General features: G+C 48.0%; 1 protein-coding gene across 5 annotated transcripts in view; it reads right to left on the bottom strand.

Moving 5' to 3' along the window:
• Positions 1-25,012, bottom strand: part of PHKA1 (phosphorylase kinase regulatory subunit alpha 1) — a 70,484-nt gene extending 45,472 nt beyond the window's left edge. For 4 of the 5 annotated variants that reach the window (XM_038416581.2, XM_038416582.2, XM_043493010.1 and 1 more), the window contains exons 1-9: positions 24,569-25,005; positions 18,491-18,649; positions 13,099-13,146; positions 11,423-11,591; positions 8,720-8,802; positions 6,780-6,860; positions 5,429-5,527; positions 4,042-4,188; positions 1,597-1,650 (exon numbers count right to left, since the gene is read on the bottom strand). In XM_038416581.2, the coding sequence (XP_038272509.1) occupies positions 1,597-1,650; positions 4,042-4,188; positions 5,429-5,527; positions 6,780-6,860; positions 8,720-8,802; positions 11,423-11,591; positions 13,099-13,146; positions 18,491-18,649; positions 24,569-24,646 (918 nt within the window). In that variant the 5' untranslated portion in view covers positions 24,647-25,005. Of the gene's footprint in view, positions 1-1,596; positions 1,651-4,041; positions 4,189-5,428; positions 5,528-6,779; positions 6,861-8,719; positions 8,803-11,422; positions 11,592-13,098; positions 13,147-18,490; positions 18,650-24,568 lie in introns of all 5 variants that reach the window. The other variant, XM_038416583.2, reaches the window with a different exon arrangement.
• Between the last annotated feature and the right edge of the window lie 757 nt (positions 25,013-25,769).

Here is a 25,769-nt window from a genome sequence, read left to right as displayed (position 1 = left end):
CATATGTTAGAAATATAAGTGATCCAGGCACAGTGAGAGGAGAGTTTGTAAATTTTCCATCTGATTTAGCTGGGCTTCTGTGGAAAAAAGTGCCCCCCAGAGCGAGAGCCTCAGGGAAGTTCAAGGGGTGCTTATTTTACGTACTGACCAACACCTGTATCATTTTGGATACAGGCTACAGCTTTCCTATCTCACCAGAAACTGAGACCAGTCAATATCTAGGTCATACATAGCCATATATACTGCTATTATATAGTGATTACTACAGCTTACGTCATTATTAACCCAAGGACCAGAATGCTGCTAGCTGGAAGGATCCCCAGACTGCTATTTGCTGACAGAGCTCTGAAGCGCTTTCTTCTCAAGCTGGGAAGAATCCAGGTGACACAGGCTACATTTTATGGCTATGCTATAAAGCATGAGAACTCAGCTCTGAAAGATCAGTAGGGAACATGCCTGCTAAAAAGTGTAGAGCTCACCCTGAAATATACGTGACAGCAGCAGAGTGGTGAAAGTCAGTGCAAGGAACACCAGTAGATTTACTACCCAATAACTTCTGTTTAAAATGTGTAAGTATTCAAATACTATTTACAATGTGTGTATTAAATGTTTACTTAGAAACCATAGGATTCCCTCTCCTTGCAGCTGACTGGTAGCTGTCATTAACACCAAAGCTCAAGGTTTTGCATGCAATGGCTGTGAGCCTCACTCTATAAAATGTGTTCCCACAAGGCCCAGAAAAGACATCTCTGGCCTGTCTTCAGCCGAGTTAAGCTGAGGTGCAGAAATGCGGAGTATAGCAGAGTTGTACATAATTTACCCCCAGCATGTGTTACATAAATGGCACCATTAGGGTGAGGAGGATGGTGAGGAGCAGGGTTCCATCTTTCACAAGCATTCAGTTGTGTGACAGCAGAATGGGGGTGCTAGGGAGGAAGAGGAGGAAATGGGCTTCTCCCAAGCAACTCTCCCCCTCCTGGAAGGTCATATTTCCAGGGGCAAGGGTCTTCCCAGATGCAGATCAATATGGAGCTCAGTGTTGGTCACTGACTTCTCCCAGGAGGCCCATCTGCTGTCCAAGTGCTGCTAATTTCGCCCAAGCAGAGCAGAGCAGTGGGAGGGGGCCGAAGGCCCTGACTATGCAGGACTCCTTCAAGAGATGGCAGGTCCCCTCTGCCTCCCCTGGAGACATTAACCCAAGAAATATGCCCCATCCCCACCGCAGGCCCCAGCACCAGGGTGGATAGATATCATCCCCTAGCAGCACTGAAAAGCCAACACTCCTCCTCTCCTTCCAAAGCCCTCAACCACCAGGGTTCCCTCTGTGACCCAACACTGCTTCTCCATTGGCCACTGCACACTGGCTTTCTTGGCTGTGCTACTATGTGGAAACTTTAGTGATTCCTGAATTAAAAGGGACCCTCCATCTTCCCCTCCTTTGCCAGACAGCCTTAGATGGACTTCCATTAACCTAAACCATCTCAGGGCTGATGTTTTAAATGTAGTAAAAGGAACTCAAGACACCCCCACATCAATCAGGCAGCTGCTTGGTGCAAAGCAAAGGAAAATCCAGCCAGCAAACCCCACAATACACACCTCTCTAGGGGTCCTGTACCCATCTCTGAGAAACCGGCAGCAGCCATAACGCCCCTGGAAAAGAAAGGGGAATTCACTTTGGGACAGGGATCTGTTCCTTGTTGCTGGATACAATGTAGTTACAGTAACTACAACTTTAAGCAAGAGGAGTTATGTTCCTGAAAAATGATACTTTAAGTGAAATGATGTTAAGCCAATCCAATTTCCCCCCATACGAATTAATGTAAATGGGGGAGGGGGCTGTTAGGTTCCAGACTTAATTTTTTTTTTTGGCCAGAGAAAAGACTTATTATATAAAAAATGTATATTGTATATTTATTTTATATAAAAATAATTTAAAAATCACACACACACACACACACACACACACACTATAAGTTTTAAACAATTTAATACTGTACACAGCAATGATGATTGTGAAGCTTGGTTGAGGTGGTGGAGTCAGAGGCTGGAATATTTCCCAAGAAATGCCTTAGTGCTAAATGATGAACCAGCACTTGGCTGAGCCCTCAGGGGTTAACAATTAACAACAATGTAGCCTCACACTCTGCAAGGCAGCAGGAATGGAGGGAGGGTACACAGCATGACAGAGACATACACTGTATGTATGAGAGACAGTGCACATTGCCCCTTTAAGTATGCTGACCCTACTCTAAGTACACTGCCCTTTTAAGTACATCAGCAAATTGAGACAGCAGCTGCTGCCAGCAAGCTCCCTTTGTCCTGAGCCCCGTCATGTCCGTCTGTGCCCTCATCCCCACTCTATGGAGATGGGGTAAGCAGGTGGGCAGGAGTGGGGGGAGGGGGACACCCTGACATTAGCACCCTTCTTTCCCCTGCACCGCCACCACAGCCAGCAGGAGGCTCCCGGGTGCAGCTCCAAGGCAGAGGGCAGAAGCAGCACATGGCAGTGGTGGGAGGGACAGCTGAACTGCTGGCAATTGATAGCCTGCTGGGCAGCTGCCGCACAGGGAACTTAGGGGAGCTGCCGGTCCTCCCTGGTTCCAAGCCCCCACCAGCTTGCTGCAACGGGCTGCTCTTCCTGCAAGCAGTAGACAAAACAGGCGGCTGCCAAACCACGTTATAAGAGCATTGCACAACTTTAAACGGTCATGTTCCCGCAACATAACAAAACAACGTTAACCGGGAAGAATTTAAGTGAGGAGTTCCTATATAGCAGAGAGTTATGCCCAACATACAGCCCATGATTGCTTTCAGGCCCTCCTTCTCACCTATCCCACCCCCACTTTCACTGTCCTCTTTCCTTAGCTGTGCACCAGCCAAGGTGGCTCACCTCAGTTTGTGTGTCAGTATGGGGCTGGGATTACTTCCCTTACCCCACCTCCATTGTCTAGCTGGCCAGGCTACAGTAGCAGAGCTCAATGACCTGTAAGTCCTAGGAGAAGGGATAGATCTCAGGGAGGTTGTGATAAATGAAGGGCAGGGTAGCTCCCTTTTAGGGACAGCCAGCCATAAAGTCCCTCTTGGTGGCTGTTTTCTACTTGCTTTACTTGTAAAGCATTAACAAAAGTCCCCCAGGTAAAGGAAAAGGTGTGGTCACCTGACCAAAAGAGCCAATGGGAGGGCTAGAACTTTTTAAAATTGGGAAAAAACTTGGCTCTCTCCCAGAGAACAACACACAGAGCAGCAATGCTGTAAGCAGCTTTAAGCCAGATATGATCATAGATCATCAATTCATACCTTGAACCTACTTATCTGAAGCCTCAGATATGTAAGTAAATTAGGGAATGTCTAGAAAGACGCGATTAGGGTTATTTCTTATTGGCTTGTGGACTCCTCTGTGCTAACCCCAGATGCTATTGTTTTGCTTGTAACCTTTAAGCTGAACCTCAGGAGAGCTATCTTGATGTTTAATTTTTGTAATTGTTTCTTTTAAGATCTAGCAAAAAGCCTAAGTTCCAAATGTATTTCCTTTCGGGTTTAATAAAATTTAGTTTTTTTAAGAACAGGATTGGATTTGTGTGTCCCTAAGAGGTTTGTGCATGTTGTTTAATTAGCTGGGGGGGAACAGCTAATTTCATTTGTTTTCCTTCTCAACTCTTCCCCAGAGGGGAGGTGAAAGGGCTTGAAGTTATCCCACAGGAAGGAACTCCCAAGTGTGCCTTCCTGGGTTCCAAGGGGTTTGCCATTGGGTGGTGGCAGCATTTACCAAGCCAAGGTCAGAGAAAAGCTGTATCCCTGGGAGTTTAATACAAGTCTGGAGTGGCAAGTATTAATTTTTAAAATACTTGCGGGCCCCCACCTTCTGCACTCAAAGTGCCAGAGTGAGGATTTGGCCTTGACAGAGGTGTTTGTTCCTCTGTGATTTCTCTGTTGGGGGTAGAGCCCTAGCGGCTATTCCCTGCGCCACTGAAGATTAGTAGGGCAGACAGTTATGGACAGCTCTCCTTGAAAGGGCCAAGAGCAGCCTAGAGAGACGCTTACCTGCAGCTTTGTAATGATTTCTTGCTTTGTTATCTCCACCAGCTCACTGTCCTCCACAGCAAAGGCGGGGTATGAGATGACCGAGAGGAGGCTGGCATCAATCTCCTTGGAAGTCGAAGCCCTTGGCAGCATGGAATGGAGAATAGACTAGGAAGAAGGAGAAACTCCAATACCAAACACTGGTCTCTGCACATTTAATAGTGCCGAGGCAATGGGGTCAGTGCTTCCACGGGCCACAGCATTACCAAGGGAAAGCACTGTTATGGCAGTGGAGTATGCCAAGGGAATCACAGGGCAGTTCTGGGCAGAGGGAAGAGCTAGGGTTATTCTAGAGACAGGCCTGGGCCAGGAGGCTCAGATCCAAACTTTAAGAGAGTTCAGGGTGCTTGGACTGGAACCATCTCTAATTTATAAAGAGCTGTGACCTGGGGGAGCCCAATGGTGCTGGAAGGACTGCAACAGTGTGTAGGGGGTGGGGAGAAGCAACCAAAATGGGCCAAGATTTAATTGGTGTGGTGACCACGTGAGCCAGGCTGCTACACCAACCACTCATATTTGGCCTGGCAGCCCATCTGTCATGCTTGCAGAGAAGGGGCTCTACCATTATGCCACTCATCTCCAGTCAAGGGCCAAGGGGAGGACTGGGTTCCCCCTTGTTGCACCTCTGCCAACTTGATTCATAAAAGTGGGGGTATGGTCCTCCCCCCCCAGCACTCCTGGGGGAGCCACATGCCATGAGCTACTGCTTCCTACAGCATCAACATTCTGCCTCAGCAGAGCACCAAGTTGGAGGGATCCTACAGGATGGAGATGAATTACTGGAATGAGAGACCTATTGGATCATCCACTCCACCCCTCCCAGTGCAGGGTTGTGCCCTAAGACATCTCCCTCTCAATCAACTGCAGGCAGCAGAGGCTTGTCTACATTACCCGCTGGATCGACAGGCAGCAATCGATCGGGGGGAAGAGGGGGGCGCATGGGGAGGTTGTCGATTTATCGCATCTAGACTAGATGTAATAAATCAACCGCTGAGTGCTCTCCCATCAACTCCGGTACTCCACCAGAGTGAGAGGCGCAGGTGGAGCTGATGGAAGAGTGGCAGCAGTTGACTCACCGCAGTAAAGACACCGCAGTGCGTAGATCTAAGTACATTTACTTCAGCTATGTTATTCACGTAGCTGAAGTTGCATAACTTAGATTGATTCACCCCCAGTGTAGACCAGACCCGAGACAAGAGCAGCATAGTCTGGAATCAAGCCTCTCTAAACCTGGAGGAGTAAAGTCGTCAGACAGCTCTTCCTCTCTGTGGAACAGCAGCAAGACTCCAGGCTGCTGGACTGGCGGGAGGAAGCACTCCTTGCTGGACCATCAGCACAGCATTCATACCTGGCAATGCTGCACCTCGTCCGTCAGGACATGGATCACTGACTGAGGGCCTCCTTTGGCACCAAAGAGATCAAGTTCATCCAGGGCTTCGAGGGCTGCCTGTGACCAGGGATAAAGGGAGGAAGCCAGGCAGAGAACAGAACACATGAAGACAGCTGCTGATGCTGCAGCACCACACAGTAGCTCTAGTATGACAGCTACAGATCCTGAAACCCGAGCATTCCTCCCAGCCTCTACCAGCGTAAGGAACATAAAGACAAGATTTGAGAGGTGACCACAGGAAAGCCAGGGGCTGGATTTGGGTTTGGACTGTGGAACTCCGTCCCTGCCCCCTCCCACCTCCATTACCTCAGGCCCTCTCTCTTAGGGTCTCACCCAAGAGACAGACTCTAGTAGCAGAGGGCATTTTGAAATAACAGTGGCCAGAAAGCTAGGCACTCCACCACTCGACTTTAAAGGACAATTTTACAGCAGTTGAACACGTTTGTAGGCTAGTGCATCACCCGACTGCAGTCAGGGTGCCCTTGAATAGGCAGCTTTACAAAACATGTGAACCCCATTTTGCAGATGGGGAAAACTGAGGCACAGAAAGACAACAGCTTGCTCAAGGCCACACAGAAAAATTCCACTACAGGAGTAGAACCTGCTGGGCTGGGCTGCCCCCCAGGCTTGGCAGTCTAAGGCTACAGAGCACATATGATATCGCCACTATTACAAACAGAGAAGCCCACCAGCCCACGTCAAAGAAAGATCAAATCTTGGAAACCCTTTTCCCTTTAAGATGAATTAACCAAAATAATACAAGGAGAGGAAACTCTGGCCAAGCATGAAGAGGTTCTAATGCAGACCCTTCCGTGAGACTGATGGGCTACAACAGAGACTTCTCTGTCTCTACAAGCAGGCATATAGGTGCTTTCTGTCTATGAAACTAACCTACTGTACAAAGGACCTCCCTTTGCCAATCTAGTGATCTTGGTCTGACAAATTTGCAAAGAAAAATAGGCTACGATAACCTAGGGAAAGATCCATATCTCACCTTATACACTCCAAATAGAGATAGGCCTACACACACCAAATGGAGATGGGCTTAACTCTTTCTTGAGACTTGGGTTTTCATGAATAGCTGCTATTTAGCAGCTGCCAAGCCTGGCTAACAACTTGGGTGCTGCAACTGGTGGGTGTTTTATGCTCCTCTCTCACAAGCAATAAGTAGCTGCATCAGACAGGCTAAAGAGCATAGCTTGTCAATGTATCTGGGAGGAGTTTTATTTCATCCTCCTCCAAAATCCATCTTGGGTGACGAACTGCTGAAGATCACCAGATGTCCCCCCAGCACCATCTTCAGGCTTACCTTAGCCATGCCGATTGAGCTCACGTTCAGCTCCGTGATTCCTTGGTTCGTCTTGTCTCCACGTTCCCATATCCCGAAGTCCTGCCATGAATCAACATCACCATATCAGTGCAGCAGGTGAAACAGCAGTGATACAGCACAGTCAGCATCTAGATCACATCAGGGAGTCACTGCACAAGGGAATGCCCTGGCAACTCACACGGCAGAGTCACAGACCAGCTTGAGAGGAGAAAGAAATCCACTTGGTCCACACTAAATAGAATGGAAGTAACAAATCTCTATATAACACAGTCACACAAGGCAGAGAGAATTCTGCAGGATCCCAGACACCTAAAAACACCTTTATAATAGTCCCTAGCTCTTACTTACTAATTTTCATCACTAGATCTCAAAGCGCTTCATCTTTAGAGATTTTATCCTCACACCCCCTGGGAGTCAGGGCATGGCTGTTACCTCATTGTACAGGTGGAATGAGGCCCAGACAGTAACTAAGGCCACACAGGGAGTCTGTGACGGAGCAGGGAATCGAACCTGGGCCTCCCAAGGCCTAGGCTAATGCCTAATCACTAGGCCATCCTTCCTCTAACAGGGACAGGCAGCTGGTCTCAAGTATTGTTTTCAGTATTTGGTCTTATTCAAATATTAATTTTGTCCATTTAAAAAAAAAAACCCAACTCCGGCCCCTCCCGGAAAAAAAACAAACCCACATGGCTGGAGGTTGCTGTGCTGACTGGAGCAGCCACCCTCGGGAGGGACAACAATTAAAGCTCAGTTCTATGGGAATTAGAAGACTGCCAGATTTTATTCTTTTTAAAGTGACCGCATCCTAAATCTGAAACAAGCACTTACCTGGGACTTTTCACCTATAGATCTCAGATTGATGGATGCACATAATCCTATTTTACAGGTGGGGAAACCAAGGCACAGAAAAACAGCGACATGCCCAAAGTCATTCAGTAATACCGGCAGTAGAACCAGACACAGGACTCTGGAATCCTGACTCACACTCCAGTGCCCCTAGCCATTGGGCCATGGAAGGCTTCCATTTCAATCATTTCACCCTCCAGCCAAAAATGGGTGAAAAACATTTCAAAATCCTCAACTGATGCTGACAAAATGTATGAAGTTTAAAGAAAAATTAGATGATCACTTGAGTGCTAGTAAGCATCCCAGGGTAACAGGCAAAATGCATGTTTAAAAATAACTGGAGGATAGGAATGTGCATTTGGGTTACATTAGTAAAGGCTCAAGGGGGCAGACACTCAGGGTTGGGCTTACTTTCCATGCAGGGTGCTTGAAAGGAAAATCTGACTGTATCCTAACAGCCATTGTTCTTTGAAGTAATATCCGGGGTTTCATTGCTGCTAGCACAAAAGTTTAAGTAAAAAAATTTCAGAATAAATCATTTCCCTTTAGTGGGTGCGACGAGAACTCCCCTGCTGTGTCACAGAAGCCATCACACCAACAGTGATTCTCCTTTGGCTCACATGGGTCATGCTTTAAGCAGGATCAGAAGGAGGGAGTGGAGCACAATATCCCTGCACAGAGCCACTGGCAGCTGAAAGGTTCCTCTGGTGCTAATGTCCCTGACACACACACAGACAGCAGCTCTTCCACCCCCAGTGCCCTGGCATGGAAACAGGACAGCAAAGAGCTGCTCAATACATTTCCTTTTGCTGTTTGACCAGCTCCAGCAGCAAGTTCCATGCACTGGCCGGAAATCAGATCTTCATTGTAGCAGCACAGGCATGTCACACCAGGGGTAGGAAGAGACCAGTAAGATTTTCATGCTACGCCTATGGCCCTAAAAAAGTGCAAACCAACTCCCCCAACACACACGCCCCAGAGGCCAAACCACCTTACCAGCCAGCAACAGATGCAGAAAAACCAGGAACAATCTGGTTACTAAGCCAAGGCCTATTTGTGGAAGGGCTACTCACTGCAGTTTTATACGCTGCTTCGATGTAAAACACAACGTTCTGTATGAAATTGACTTCGTCCAGACTGTAGATAATGTGAAGCCCTGAAACAGAAAAATCTATGAACACATTGGCTGACTGCCTAGCCAATCAGTTGTTAGAAGTCCATTACTCTTACCCATTTATCTTATTAAAATACATACACACTAAAGCCTCCGGATTACACACTTAGATAAGAATTCAATCAGCATGTCACTCATCTCTTCCCCACCCCCAGCCTTGGTTGTGTTCTTCACAGCCCCCCACCTCCCTTGCTGTGTGTCATCCCTGTAGAGACCTCAAGCCTGCAATTAACTCCACACAAGAAAAGCATGAGGCATCCCACAGACTTCCATGTGGGTCCTCCCCTGTGGAGTAGCTTGCAGGCTCAAGGCCATGGACCGTAAGCAATTTTGTCACAGTAGCTCCTTTCCCTGCGTTTGTATGTTTCACAGATGCCAGTCATGCGTTGCACTTGTAGGACAACGGATTAGAGGCTGCGGAAACTTCATACAGATACAGGAAACTAGTGTGCAGCAAAGTGCCGTTATCTGATCTGTCAGTGTTCAGAGTGCACCATGAAGATACACAGAAGCTACAAGCCAGGCACTGAGCCTGCCTGGAGCCTGTGGGCACTACAGACAACATCCACTGGAGAGTGAAGCAGGGGGTTGTTTTCCTCTAACATTCCCCAGCATCCTGTACCTCACAGAGAAGGTGACAGCTGAGATGCCACTTCAGTCCCAAATGAGGGTTACTTGTACACATGGAGCCTAGTCTATGTCAAGGAGTTCCACCGGTTTAACTAGTGGGACTGCCCGTGTGGGTGCTCTCATGGCAGCTAAACCTAGTGTATTATTTAGCATCACCCTTTTAGTTTAATCTATGCAGCTTCTGTGTTTAGACCCACCTTAGACAAGAATGGGGAGTCTGAGCCATTTAAAAACAAAGCAAGTTTCACCCTAGTGAAGGCACCAACTTGAGACCTCTGGAGACCAGATACCTCCATCCACCCACCCATCCCCAGAACAGGTACAGACCAGGCTGAAGCAACAGAAGCTGCCTCCACACACTTGCCCCTGCCAACAAGCTTCAGCCCAGACCCAGGCAACCTGGGCTCCGTGGCACACTCAGTCCTAGGTCCATCTTCTGAGGCTGCCAATTGTACTGGTGTCTTTTGGGCACCTGTCTCCTAGGAACTGATCTGAGGCCAAATCAGCCACCACCAAAAAGCCATCAGAACAGCCAGAGCTCAATCTGAACCAGACCCCTCTGTCCCCAGCACCCATCCATCTGAACTGCCGCATTATGGGACCTGCTAGCCAAGTCTAGCCCTGGGATAAGCAGGCACAGCTATGCTGGCTTCAGCCCTGTTGCATCCACTTATTCTAGGGCTGAATTTGAACCTGTGTTGCCTGCAGCTGCCAGTCACATGCCATACTTGTAGGACAGCAGATTAAAGGCGGTAGGGACTTCATATAGATACAGGAAACCAGTGCACAGCTAAATGCGGTCTGATCAGCAAGCGTTCAGAAAACAGTGGGGGATACGCAGTAGTTGCAGACTGGGCACTTGTCAGCTCAAGAGCCTATGTTCTCTGTTAACACTGTCAGTTCCTCCTGATTTCCCTTCACCTGCATGCATTGCCTTTGGAGGTCCTGCACCAACCAGTGTATCCCGGCCACCTCCGAACAGTGGCTCGGCATGCTGAGCTCACTCTGCCGTGAAGCCTATGAAGGAGGATAGTATGTGTTGGGAGTGTGCCCTAAAGTAAGTGCTCCTCCACCTTCCTTACAAAGTCACCTCTAGGCCAGCACGAGCTGGTTTGCCGAGCAGTCAGGTAAGTTTCACTGTTGCTCAAGAGACATGCATTCTGGTAAGGCTGGGGTTGAGAACTTAGGGCTCCAAGACATCCTTTGGGGACCCAGCACTGTACACACCAGAAACATGCTTCAAGGGGCAGAGGGTGAATTACCTAAGTGCAGGAACAGCATATGACTGCTGGAAGCTGTCCCCTCCTCCCTGGCTGTGCCCTCTGTGCTGTTCCCCCAAGAGGCACAGCTCAGAATCTCAGCCATGATTCTGGGTTTCTCTGTATAGGCGATAAGACAGCTGGTGGTGCTGGATAATACTTAGGCCTGCTTCAGTGCCTTCTAGTGGAGCAGCTCAAAGCTCTTTACACTTAGTCATTCATGAATCCTCCCAAACCCTCCAAGGTAGGTCAGCATTACTACCTCCACTTTATAGATGGGGAAACTGAGGCACAGATGTGCGACACGAGTTGCCCAGGGCTGCACAATAAATCTTAGCAAAGCCAGGGACAGATACCATATCTCCTGTATTCTAGGCTTTACTTTAAGCACTAGATCACATTGATGGTAACGCGTTCATAAACCCAGGAGCAGAGGAATTTTGTCAGGCTCAGGAGTAGTAGTTCACAGTTATGGACAGGGCACAGGACGGGAATTCAGTAGATCTGTGTCCACTTCTCAGCTCTGACACCAACCCCCTTATGGCCTTGGGCAAATCAATTCTCTCCCCACACCTCAGTTTCCCCACCTGTACCCCAGGGATAATACTACTTTCCCTGGTTCTCAGGGAGCAGAGAGGCTGAATTCATTAGCACACCAACTTGCTGCAATACCACAGCAATTAGCATCAGAGATGCCTAGATGCAAGTATTACCAGAGGCTGTCATTTGCGCCAACATGAGCAGGTAAATTGATGTGGCGTCTAACTGCAAGTGACCCCACTGGTCATCTCCAATTACAGTGGCACAGGTGTGGGTGTTGTACTTGGCATGGAAACAGTCCTTGGGGCTCTGGCTGTACTTGAATGCCTCCACCTTATCCACCTGCAGCATTAAGTTAGAAAAAGAACAGACAGTTAGCTTCCCCAGTGCCATGCTCACAGCTGTGGCTGTGGGGCAGGCCAGGGGTACAGGAGGGCTCTAGCAGGGTGTCCTAGCCAAGCCCTCTATGGAGCCCTGTAGGCAGGTAATGAGAAACTGCAGAGTAAACAGCTTCAAGTTACAGGTTTCTTGGAACTGCTGCCTGCTAAGAACTGCCGGGGAGCGGGAGGAGAGAGAGACTTCACCCTGTTAGCAGGGGAGGAAGAGGCTCCTCAGGAACCCAAGACCTTGAGTATCCACCCAGTCCCCACAGCCTGGAGGAGGATTCTTTCACCCCCTGCCGAGGTCACAGCAAGTCCCCAGTACCCGTTTTTGGGGACGGACAGCATTCTAGGTTCGCATGTCCACAAGCCAAGCAGCACAGACACTCCAGGTCACGTATGCCCACTCCAGCCACTGGTTGGATGGCAGCAAGGAAAGCAGGCAGACATTTGGTGGTTCACACAAGCGGTAACCGTTTGCGGGACACAAACATTCTATTCCACTTCTTATGCCACCCCAACATCATAGTAACTGATCCAGCGGATAACACGGATAGCACTGGGAGACACTGCAGCATTTTGTACTTGAATGCCAGAAAGCAACAAAAAAATATCACTCTGGGCCATGTATGTTCTGAGAACGAAGGGGTTCTGAGCTCTGGCACAGCAGGTACAAGCCCAAGCAAAAGGAGAAGTCATATTAAAGCTAGGTATTATTATTAGTCTGGTGTCTATCTGGGGCTTGGCACAGTTGGCATTAGTACTGAATGGAGAAGATCCACCTGGAGGGATTAGACTGTGGGTAGCAGCCTTTCAGTCTCCCCACCTGGTGCTGTGGGGACTACTCCGTTAGGAGGCAGCTTGCTGGAACACACTGGGGCCCAAAGGGTACACAGGAGTTGGGATTCAGAGATGGGGTGGGGGGCAGTAAAAGGGAAACAATGATTCAGAGAAGGACAAGAGCACAGAATGGCAGCAACAGAGACCAGGGGACCTTATGGGAACAGAGTTGGGATTCATTCACACTTGGTATCATTATCAGGGCAGAAAGGCTGAGATTTTAATCCCATTTGAGACAGGAAATTCCAAGCCCATGGTACTTTACTTTCATGCCTCAACAGGCTACAGGGCCACACAAAACTCCACTGCCACAAGGGGAGGAGTTTTGGCCACAGGGGGAACCTTTACCAAGGTGTGTTTGAATCATGAAGCACACCTAGAAAAAGGGGTCACTTTGATGGTATGAACGCAAAGCAATTGACGGAGGCAATGCCAACGGGGCAATGGGATTGGCAGCCTGTTGGGGAAAGGATTCCTTTAGGACACTAGGCTAGTGCAGGTAACCCTTGTGTCTGTGCCAGGACTGCTTTTTTGCTATCAGTTTGATGGTAGATCTCTGCTGAGTCAGTGTGTTACAACAGGAGAATTTCAGCTCTACAGGGGATGGGGTGGCACCACCTGTACCATACCTGTCTCATCATGCACTGCAGCAATCCCCGCATCAGTTTCACTACACTCTGCAGAAAGGAACGAAAAACAGGCCTGTTAAACACATCCCTGGATGGGAAGAGCACTAACTCAGCAATGGCATCTGGCCCGTGACCTTTCAAGAGCCCTGCGGCCTGTAATTATACCCGCAGCTCTCATTCTCCATGGCATTTACTTTCAGGGTAAGAGTCAGAGAGGAGCTGCTGGGGCAGAGCAGATCATGAGGGACAACCTGATCTGCTGCTGCGGGAGGAGAAAATCCCTAGGACTGCATCAGCCTCAAGTCAGTTAAGGCAAAGGACTAAGTTAGGACATTTACACCTACAGAAAGGGACTCTGGACTGGGGGGGAGGGGGAGAAAGAGAGAGAGAGAGGGGTCAGCTGTTATGCGTGGAGCCAGTCTGTCCCGCACTGCACAGCAGACCTCTGCTTTTACCTGCGGGACCCCAGAAGGGAGTGGGAGACACCGATCTGACAGCTCCCCAGGGATCAGGACCCCTACACCTCTCCTCCCTCCTCAGTAGCCCAACCCCAACAAGAGCAAATTCAGATGTTGCTGAGACATGTACTGCTCATGTCCAGTGCCATATGGTGCTGCCAGAGCCCCAGAAAGTAACCCTTGGATCTCCCTGGGGAATCAGGGCATCTTTGCCTAGATGGTGGCCCAGACTGGGCAATGGCCACCCCTCCCTTAACAGAAGACAAAAAAGGCTGCACACTGCACATTGGGTACTATAGCCAGGGAGCCCCCAGCTGATCAGCCAGTCTGGGTCCCCATGCAAAGCCTGGAGCAGGCCTGCTGAGGATCCAGAAGGCAGAGCATGAGCAGGGATGCTTCACTGAAAGCAGACCTTACCCATGGGCACTAGGCTTGCAGCATCATCAACAGGTCCCACCACATCACACTCAGCACAAACACCACATTCTGATTTAAAAATACAAGTAATTTAGCTGTGCTAGCTAGTCATATCCCTCAGACAGACAGACAGACACTAACCCCTTCATCGGGAAAAGAAATCCAGCTCTTTGGCACTCATCAGTTTAATTTATAACATAACATTGATGGAAGAACGTGCCTTATTGTAGTGGACTCTCTGTCGTCCTACGACTGCAGATCTCTGGAATAAACCTGGTAGGGTTCAGGGAGCCTATCATTTGTACTCTGAGAAAGGCCCACGCCTCAGGATTCCCAGCAGGATATCTGAATCCAGTGGTTAAGTTTGGCCAGCTGTGAAGTTAGTGTCTAGAGTCAGATGCCCCCAACACATGTGGTGGAGGTTTGGTCCAGCCCTCCTCCTCAATACAGCAATGACAGACATTCAGCATCCAAGCTACTCACCAGCCCAAGTAACACTGGCGTTAGCTTCTGGTATCACCTGAATGATTCCCTACCCGACACAATCCCACTCAGGTCTGTATCTCCAGCCAGGTCCATTCTGTTAACAATTCCAGCTCTGCGTCCCACCTGTCATCTCCGCCCACTCCCACCCCTGTGCCTTTTCCAAACTGCCCCTGCATCGGGTCTGCAATTATACTCTCATCTTGCCAGTAGCAGATCCCCACCATGCTGCCTCAAACCCTTGCCATATTCAAGGCCCTCTTAATGTTCAATTCTTCTGTGTCATCCACAAGAGGTGAATAATCCAACCATAATTCAGATCCTTGCCCACTGCATGGAGAACTTCAGCTATAACATCCCACTGCCCTGTGCCACTGAAACTGGGTAGTTAGTTATTCTCTCTCCCCCCTAGTCAGTACTCTGTTTTTTCATGTTGCCCAAGATATCCCACACAATAGAGTGTGCAGAAATACCTTAAGCGTCTCTCTCTCTAGAGGTGCTAGCATTGAGCTGTAAACATTCCAATCATGCAGTTTTAATGCACCTATCCCTGTAATGCAAGCTTTACACTGCCACAAAAGACACTATTCCTGGTCCTACCCTCCATTCCTCACTAGGCTGAAATAATTGATTCCAGAGCTGGGCTGGCACAGGATCAGGGAGTTGCCCGATTCTCTCCCCACCCCACTGAAGGGAGCATAGAGTCCTACATTCCTGCCCAAAGGAGTCAACTATCTACGAGCCAAGACATACAAGGGAAATTGAAACCACCCACCAGGGACGTGTAGGTGATGCACATCACGGGAGGAGAGGGTCTGAAATGCCATGCTGCCAAGGCAATCAGTTTCCCCATCAGACTATATTTTCCATGCGTTTTTCTGGTTGCAAGGCTCCGCATTGAGTGGATTTAACCTGAAGCCAGTGGTTAGCATGCTATGAGAAATAACCCTGGCTCTAAAATGTTTGAGTCATCAAGTGTTTCTCTGATGGTTTAGATGATACAAATACAGATTCCCCAGAGTTCTAAGCAGCTCTGCTTTAGACACACACACGAGCTGTTCGCACTCCAGAGTTCTCCTCTGATACTAGTGAGATTTACTCAGGGAACTCCCGGGGCTCACTTGGAATTTTTCAGCAAGATCCAGGTCAGAGAACAAACCTTTTGGGTTTGGCTACACTTACATTTTATAGAGCTCTAACTTGCTGGCTCAGGGGTGTGAAAAATCACCCCCCTGAACGCAGCAAGTCAGAGTGTAGAACTGATCAATGAAATTGGTTTTAATTGTTCACAGAACTTCATAAGCAACGTTTTATGAACGAAACATTCATTCACAAAACCGGTTATCTCAATAACTGACTAATTGAGCTTCACCTTCAATCTAATTGCTGCTTAAATCGCTGAAACTTGCACTGTTTCAACATTGTAACTTCTGTTCACTGTTTGCCATTCCTTACACTTGTCCATATTGTAACTCAAACTCCATTTTAAAATGCTCACTTCATTTTGTAAAAGCTTGCTGCAACCTTCATTTTTGCAAAACTCTGCTGTAATATTAGTTTAGATGTGTGAATGAGGTATGGATGGATGATGGAATCAACCTCCGGCACCAGCCTGTCCGGATGAAATAAAGTGTAAACACTCAACAGCTGAAGATGCAGCCAACAGCCCTGACAAAGTAAGAGGAGTCCACCCTCAAAAGAAAAGAACAAAAGTACAATTGAAGAAACATCAAAGCCAGGTCCTAGGCTGAAAGTCATGTCTGCAATTGACGGGTGATCAATCACACCGGACCCAGAAGCAGCGTGACACAGCAAGACCTATAGACTCTGGATTCAAACTAAAGCCTACAAAAAGGATGGGCGAGATGGAAGATTTTGAAGGATAACATTCTGCTGCCAACATGGAAGGGCATCGGTGCATGCCCAACAGAGACCCAGCTCTTCCTTGTGCCCAGCTTTCCTGGCCAGTTAGCCGCCACAAGCTACAAACCCAAGCCACGAACTCAAGCTACATTCAGGACTGGTAACAGGACTGGTATACAGCACCTGCAGAACCTGTGTGTGTGTATGAATGAATGTGTGAATGAATGTGAAACTGAATGAAATGTTATAGCTATAACTGACTTCCTACTATGATTGTTTTTGTATTCACAATAAATGTGACATTTTGTCTTATCCCCTTTAATAAGATCCTGCTGGTTTTTATTTTATTGGTATAACAAGAGCGCTTTAAAGCGCTCTTGTTATAACAGGCTCCAAGCGCTGGGAGCTGTGTTCCCAGCGCTCAGAGCTAATCCCCTCGTGGAGGTGAATTACCAGGAGTGCTGGGAGAGCTCTCTCCCAGCGCTCGTACACGACCACACTCGCACTTCAAAGCGCTGACACGGGAGTGCTCCCATGACAGCGCTTTGAAGTTTCCAGCGTAACCATGCCCTTTGGCCGAGAACAGCTTTTAGATCCCTGACTTTCCCCATCTGGGGCCTTAAGATGCTATCAGCAGCTTGAAGAGCACCAGTCAAGAATGGATCCACATTTCCTTTGGATATTTCTGAGGTTAATTCTGAATGATAAGGATTAACAGACTCCTTCCCTCAATCTTCTATCGAAGGTACTTCTATGGTCCACCCCCCAATACCAAAGTATTGAGAACCTCACAATCCTTAATAAATTCATCCTCATAACGCTCCATGAGGCAGAGCATTGTTATCATCCCCATTGTACAGGTGGGGAATGGAGGCCCAGAGAGGCAGAATGATTTATTCAAGGTCACACAGTGTCTGTGTTAGAGCAGAGAATTGAAAGTTGGGGCTACCAAGTCATAGGCTAGCACCCTAATCACTGGACCATTCTGCCTCTCTTCTTACGGCCGACCTCCATGAAAGAGAGCGAGAACAACATTGGAAATATGGCATGGAATTTTAACAGATACACAGCCCATCCATCACATTCGGATCTCCCCAGAGAGGGATTTGTTACAGCATAGTTTAAAGGGCAAGTGACAGCTTAAATTCAGGCAAATCAAATATCTGTAGGTTTTTTTAATCCCAGAAGGCTAGGTGCAAGGAGAGAGATTATGTGGTGCTGGGGGCCTGTGACATACAAGAGGACAGACTAGATGATCTGGCCTTAAACTCCATGGGTCTGTTACTATGCTCTTGCTGTATCTCCAATGTCGGACCCTTTTGGGGTTTGTTCATTTTATGTTAGCCTGACAAACAAGACCCCATGGCAAGTGAACTAGATTCTACTCCCACATTGCAGAGTAAAGAATCTTCAGCAGCTTTAAAGGAACAAAGACAGAGGGAGAGCAAATTTTATTTAATTAAATATGAAAGTGATTAAGACATTCAGCACAGAATTCCTTTTCCATCTGTCTAGTTATGATTCTTAGCACAATGACAGGCACTGGTGTATCGGACCCCCAATTGTGTAATTCAATACTAAATTCACTAGTGCCCCTACATTTCCACTGTGCTGCAAAATTCTCTAGTGGAAAAAGCCATGTAGGAGGTTCTGTGGATTGTGGGAGGAGAGGTGGGGAGATTGGAGGTTTCAGCAGCTGGGACTTCTGGCTCCAAGGAAGAGTTTGGGGATTGTAGGATAGATACTGTAAATAGAAGCTTCACTCAAATAGAGAGCAGTCCTGTTAACTCCGAAGCCTAATGGTGACAAACACCATGGTGAGTAGAACTGGAGAAGTTCACTCCTCTCAGAGCTATTGTTTCAGGCTGTCGGCAGACAAACAGACTTTGGGTGTACCTGTTAACCTTAAGTGTCAGAGCCAACTACAAGGGCTAGAAGGCTTAATCTTGAAAGAAAAATCAACAGTTATTCTGGTGCACTGTTTTGTGAGTAAAGTGGGATTCCACAGCAAATTCCTCTACTACTGTGTGATGAAATTCAAGGGGCCCTGCTTACAAGAAGAGTTTAATCTTTAGTTCAGTCTCCAGTGTATAGAGGGTTTGAGTTGCATGCAAGTCTCGGGACATCAGCTGTGAGCTTTCCAAGCCATCCCTCCCATAGGTTTCTCATACCTGCTCCAGTTCGTATGCCTTTGCCTTGTCCTCATCACGGTCTGCATTTTTGCGGTACGCCAAGCCCAGGCCCCACATGGACAACACACTGTAGACGTTATCCCGGACCCAGGCATCTTTATGATCACAGCTGGCTGGGAGCAATCCTGTCACCGGGTCCTGCAGCATGAGGGAAAGTCAGGCAAGGGAGGAAAAGAGACAAAAATCAGCTTTCCAGCCCTGAAAACTTGTGGGAAGGCTGGCCGTTAGGTAGATAAACAGGTTGTGAGTGGGAGAAAACCAGAGAGTCTTGTTTATCCACGAGGAAAACATAATAAAAGGGACAACAAGGGCTCAGTGTTATAGCCAAGGCATCATCAGCTTACTTATCTCATTACCCATCTGGCCCCCCATTACCATGAGGTCTTTATCTTACCCCCCCGAAGTAGGAAAGTGCTACTGTCCCCATTTTACAGATGGGGAAGCTGAAGCACAGAGTCTCAGTAACTTGGCCAAAGTCACACAAGGAGCTATGGAAGTGTGGGGAGAACTGGACCTTGATTTCCCAAGTCCTGTGCTGGTGTCCTAGCCACTGGACATTCCTTCCTCCCTAGAATCTCAAATTCTCTGAGGCTTAAGACATCTCATTTTTGAAAAGCTACAAACCCACAGTCGCCACCACAGATCACAACACTGCAAAGGCAGATGCTTCACAAGGGACAGCCAGAAATGTAGCAGACACCTTAAGAATGCAGAGCTCTTAGGACCTACTTTGAGAACTTCTGCCTAAGAGATCTAACCCTTTCTCTGGAAGCACCACATTCTATAGGAGGTGACAGGTAACTGCCAACTTCCCCAGGGTCTCCCCCCAAAGTGACTTGTGGGCAGGTGCATGTTGTGATGTGAGCACAAGGGACTGGGTTTCATACACTGCAGGACTCAGGCTTGAAGTTTGGAAGAAGAATGTCAAAGCTTAAGACTCTTTGCTCCAAAGTCCATCAGGCCACTGCATTCCTCTGTGCAGCCAAATGCTCCCAAGGGGCCCAGCAATCCGCCAAGGTTGTTCCATCATGCATGTACATCCCAACAGCAGCAGGACATGACCCCGGGGTTCTACAAAACTCAGTAGATGTTAATTACAGCCTGAATCATCTCAGTCATTCCTACAGCACAGCCAACCAATGGGGTCAAGCCAGACAGTCAAATTCCAGAATAAGCCTGTCAAGGTTCTTTCCCCACTCTGAACTCTAGGGTACAGATGTGGGGACCTGCATGAAAAACCCCCTAAGCTTATTTTTACCAGCTTAGGTTAAAACTTCCCCAACGTACAAACTATTTTACATTTTGCCCTTGGACTTTATTGCTGCCACCACCAAGCGTCTAACAAATATATAACAGGGAAAGAGCCCGCTTGGAAAAGTCTTTCCCCCGCAAAATCCTCCCAAACCCTACACCCCCTTTCCTGGGGAAGGCTTGACAAAAATCCTCACCAATTTGTATAGGTGAACACAGATCCAAACCCTTGGATCTTAAGAACAATGAAAAAGCAATCAGGTTCTTAAAAGAAGAATTTTAATGGGAGAAAAAGTAAAAGAATCACCTCTGTAAAATCAGGTTGGTAAATACCTTACAGGGTAATCAGATTCAAAACAGAGAATCCCTCTAGGCAAAACCTTAAGTTACAAAAAGACACAAACACAGGAATATACATTCCATTCAGCACAACTTATTTTATCAGCCATTTAAACAAAACAGAATCTAACGCATATCTAGCTAGCTTACTTACTAAGTTCTAAGACTCCATTCCTTTTCTGTCCTGGCACAAAAAAAACACACAACACCAACACAGACAGAGAGAACCTTTGTTTCTCCCCCCTCCAGCTTTGAAAGTTTCTTGTCTCTTCATTGGTCATTTTGGTCAGGTGCCAGTGAGGTTATCCTAGCTTCTTAACCCTTTACAGGCGAAAGGGTTTTTTCCTTTGGCCAGGAGGGATTTTAAAGGTGTTCACCCTTCCCTTTATATTTATGACAGCCATTACACCAGATCAGTGCACTGATCCTCTCTGCCGAGTCCAATCCAGCCAGCCATCCACCAGCCACACACCAAGGGTTTGCCCAGCACAGGAGCACCACCCTTTCCTCTCACACATTTTTGAACTCCCTGGGTCCTTATCACCCGCTCTGCTCAGGAATCTGCCATAGGCAACTAACCCAAATATTACTGCATTACAATGAGAATCTAGGAACGCCACTAATTGCCAGAGCGTTGTTTGGAGTCTGAGCAGGAGCAAGGCTCCTCCTCCAAGAGGACAGCTAATGTGTCATGCAGGCATTGCAGCACCATGCAGCCTGGCATTTGCAAAGATCATGACTGACATGTAAACAGACACCACTGCATTTGTACCAAGTTCCTGCCAAACTCCCTCTACCAGTCCTATGATCTCAGTTCACCCGGCCTAGTTTTAAAACTCCATTCACTAGATCAGTCGCTCCAGTGTAACACAAACACTCATTGTTTGGGACCCCTTTCAAGGGCCTGGCGGGGAGGGTGCTCTCTCAACTGAAGAGGGCAGGCTATACACAGTGGAAAAGGCTTTCCCACGACTACAGCTAGAACAACTAATCTCAGTTAGCTTCAGAGCTTTCCATGGCTGAATCACAAGTGGTCAGAAAGGCAGAGGAATACTTTAAACAATGGGATACTCTTTATTTGACATTAGGTACCTCTATCCCCCCCCCCTCAGTACACAGGCCCCGCCCACATCACATTGTTTGCAGCGTGCTGCACCCTGGGAGGAGGAAATGAACCAGTAGGACATCTTCAGAGAAGAGATGGAGTACTTGTGGCACCTTAGAGACTAACAAATTTATTTGAGCATAAGCTTTCATGAACTACAGCTCACTTCATCCAATGTAGCTCACGAAAGCTTATGCTCAAATAAATTTGTTAGTCTCTAAGGTGCCACAAGTCCTCCTTTTCTTTTTGCAAATACAGACTAACACGGCTGCTACTCTGAAACCAGAGAAGAGAGAGTTACTCCCCTGTAAATCTGCTTCTCTGAAGCCCCCACATGACTCGATTCCCCGCCACTCAGCTGCCTTCTCTCAGAAGCGGGCATTTCCCTCACCCCCACTCTACCCCCCACCACACTGATGGCCTCATCCTGTTATATCCAGATTCTTCGGGGATCTAGGACACTTTGAATTTGTGGGAGTTAGCCACTCAAAAGTCTGAAATTGAATGCTCTAGAAGGACTGCCAGGCCTGGCAATTGGTCTCCAGATGCAGATGAATGGCCTGTGGCTCAGAAGGTCATGAATTTGAGAGCTCTGGGAGCTCCAGCCTGTCATGCACTAGGGAGCTGAAAAACAAGGAAGCAAGATCTGTTTCCATGTTAAAATTACCTCCACCCCCACCCGTGCACACATACATTATTGTGGTGTTAACCCTGGGTGCTGGCAGGTTTGCAATAAGCACTTAGACTAGAGGCTGAAGAGTTTGTGAGGACACCTACCAGGTAGAGGACGATCCAAAAGAGAAGGGCACCATGCCCAGACACTCCTCTCCCGCCAATCACACAGATCTGCCCTGGTGAGAAGCACAGCTCCCTGTTCCTGGGATTCCAAACATGGCACTGCCTTTGGACCCTCACTGGGGGCTCCATCCTTCATAGCAACCTCTGCACAGTAGATGTTAGAAAATTGAAGCCTCCTATCCCATAGTCTCCCTAGGCCAAGGCTTTCTGACTTGTAGTGAGGATCTCCATAACCCACCCCCTCCACCATGCCTCTTAGTGTATGTCTATGTTGGCACTGTAGATGTAATTTCCAGCTGGGGTAGACATATCCATGCAAACTCTAAGCCAGACCAAATACAATCCCTTCTGAGACCCTAGACACATACTTGGGTGGCTAGCTGTCCCACCACTTGCACTTCTACAACTACACTGTAGTCCTAACATGCTAGTTCAATCAGAGCTAGAGCAGGTATGTCTTTCAATACTAGCAATCACACCTTCCAGCTCCAGCTTAGTCATACCCTTAGCATCTGATCTGAGGGGGGAGGGGTTCTCCCCCCCCACTGCTCTACCCCACCCCTAACCTCTACTTTTTAAATCCTCCCCTGGGGAAAGCTCCAGGCCCTACCTCAGCTACTGCTCATACCTCTCCAAATCAGATACAAGGTGAAATCAACAAAATGCTCAGTCTTTTCACTGCCGCCCACCAGACTCTGAATATCAGCAAGGGGAACTGACCAGGCAAGTTAATTTCACTCTGCAATAGCCTGGGGCAAAATAAGAGCAGCAGCACTGGAGAAGTCTGTCTGCAGATTCAGAAAGACAGTGCTGTATGGTGACAGCTGGAAAGTTTTCTTTATCAAACAAAAACAAAACCCCCTGAGTTTTGGTACAATTTTACATGAAGATTTACATCCTGCAGGAGATGATGGCCTTCAAGTTCACAGCTCTCAGGAAATATTTCCTATTCACTAATGATGAGTATACTTTTTTAAAAACCTGACATATAATGTTTTAGAGACACAAGGTGGATGAGAACTTTTATTGGACCAACTTCTGTTGGTGAGAGAGACAAGCTTTTCAAGCCACACAGAGCTCTTCTTCTGCTCTTTGAAAGCTCATCTCTCTCACCAACAGAAGTTGGTCCAATAAGAGATATTACTGCACCCACATTGTCTCTCTAATATTCTGGGGCTGACACCACTACAACTACACTGCACACATATAATGCTTTACATTTTCAAAGTGATGTGTAATTAATCCTCTTAATAGCCCTCAGGCAGGTATTATCCCATATTACAGAGCAGGAAAGGAGGAGACAAACTTTGTTTAAAGCCACAAAGTCAATGGCACAGCCTGATTAGAACTCAGTTCTTTGCTCTGGTCTCCAGCTCCAATCTTTAACCAGGATGCGATCTGCAGAGAATGAATCACATGGATTTAAGAGGAATAAGAAGGGTACGTAGAAGTTTGGGCCTGAACAACCTTGACAGCTTCTTTAGTTTTTCAAGGGTCTATTCAACAAGTATAACTGCATTAAATAGACCAAACATGTGGATCAGCTCCTGGTTTCTTCTTGTTCTAGGATAGTGAAGAGTGCACCCGCATTTTATGTGACATAAGGTTTAGTGCATACATGTTCTCTACATAGAGATTCATTTTACTGAAGATTAGCAGTGTTTCTGCTCTCATCCATATGGTTTGATGGCATGCTCTCCATGTTTGGCCTGTGCATTTACAAACTGTATGTGCTTACTCTGCTCTCTGGATTCGAATCAAATGATCCAAGACCCTTAAAGAAAATCCATGATATAAAACATTTCCCAAAATACAACTCAAGACATCCACCTAGTGATAGGGAAAGTGAAAAGCTGTCACTTGGATTGAAAGGAAAACTGAACAGTGAACACAACATTCACAGAAAGGCAAGGCAACACAGTGGTTTGAACGCAGGACTGTAAACCATGGGATGCCAATTTCTTTCCTCCCAGAGAGGAAGGCTGGTCCAGTGCTAGCCTGGACTCAAGAGCCATAATCTTAATTCCTTCTTGTGTGACCTTGTGAAAGTCACTTAGGCCCAGACCCTCACAAGTATTTAGGCACCTAACTTCCATTGATTTCAGTGGGAATTAAGCATCAAATACCGTTGAGGACCTGGCTGTAGCATCATTGTCCTTGGTGCCCCAGCAGTACAGTGGGGCTAGCAGCACTGCCCTACCTCACAGGGTGTTGTGAGGCTATACATTAGAGATTACAGGGTGCTGTCGGATACTACCAGAGAGAGTTAGACAAGTACCAAAGATAGCTAGATAATCCAAGCTCCAACACAGACGTGACATGTGGACTTGAAGCAGCTCTCTACCTCAGTTTCCCCATTTCCAACCTTGGATGACCCTATGCATCGGTGGGTTGCAGTGATCTGGCAGAGTCTGCCAAGTATCACGAGAATGGAGCCGCACACTATCAACGCCAAGTGCCACCCCAATGCAAAGCACTGAGCCGAGCTACCAGCCTCCAAGTCACCGGGGCGCCCACCTCCCCTTGGCCGCCAGCAGCCGCCCTGATAGCTCAGCCCCCCTCACCTGGTGGCAGAGGATGGTCTGCTGCAGCAGCCTGGCATAGCCATCCAGCCTCACCCCGGAGTTACTCCTGCTCCTCATGGCTGGACAAAGGGGGCCCAGACCTCACTGACCAGCAGCGTCAAACCCGCCAGCAACTACAAGCAACACACCACTGCTCCAGCCGCGAAAGCGGCGCCGCTGAGCTGGAGCCGGGCAGCGCGCTCTGGGCAGCCCCGAACGCGCCGAGGCGCCAGCTCCAACGAGTCGCACCCCCGCCAAGCGGAGCCCCTCAGAGCCGGCGGGCGGGGTCCTGCTGCTGCCCGCAGACGCAGCTCGCCAGGGCCCTTCACAGGCGGCGGGACGGGATCACGGCGGGGGAGCGCTCGCTCGGTCCCGCGCCAGACTCGGCCCAGCCCGAGAGACTAAACCCGCCCGATTCCCCACTCCTTCCCGACAGCGCGCGCCGCTACCCCTGGCTAGCCACCCCCGTACACTCTGATTGGCTGAGGAAAGAGGGGGCGGGACCTCAGACCCCCAGGTCTTGGCAGCACCATAGCTGCCCAGAGAGTTTGTTGAAGGATGTTTTTCCACCAAATGCATCCGATGAAGTGAGCTGTAGCTCACGAAAGCTTATGCTCAGATAAATCTGTTAGTCTCCAAGGTGCCACAAGTCCCCCTTTTCTTTTTGCGAATACAGACTAACACGGCTGCTACTCTGAAACCTATCAGAGGCTCGTTCACCTGCGCATCTACCAATGTGATAGATGCCATCATGTGCCAGCAATGCCCCTCTGCCATGTACATTGGCCAACCTGGACAGTCTCTACGTAAAAGAATGAATGGACATAAATCAGACGTCAAGAATTATAACATTCAAAAACCAGTCAGAGAACACTTCAATCTCTCCGGTCACTCGATTACAGACCTGAGGGTGGCTATCCTTCAACAAAAAAACTTCAAAAACAGACTCCAACGAGAGACTGCTGAATTGGAATTAATTTGCAAACTGGATACAATTAACTTAGGCTTGAATAGAGACTGGGAATGGATGAGTCATTACACAAAGTAAAACTATTTCCCCATGGTATTTCTCCCCCCCACCCCACCCCCCACTGTTCCTCTGATATTCTTGTTAACTGCTGGAATTAGCCTACCTGCTTGTCACCATGGAAGGTTTTCCTCCTTCCCCCCCCTGCTGTGGGTGATGGCTTATCTTAAGTGA

Source organism: Dermochelys coriacea, chromosome 9, assembly GCF_009764565.3.
Source record: "Dermochelys coriacea isolate rDerCor1 chromosome 9, rDerCor1.pri.v4, whole genome shotgun sequence".
Taxonomy (NCBI): Eukaryota; Metazoa; Chordata; order Testudines; family Dermochelyidae; genus Dermochelys; species Dermochelys coriacea.
The sequence above is the reverse complement of the archived record's forward strand: the minus strand, read 5'-3'. Positions and strand labels throughout refer to the sequence as shown.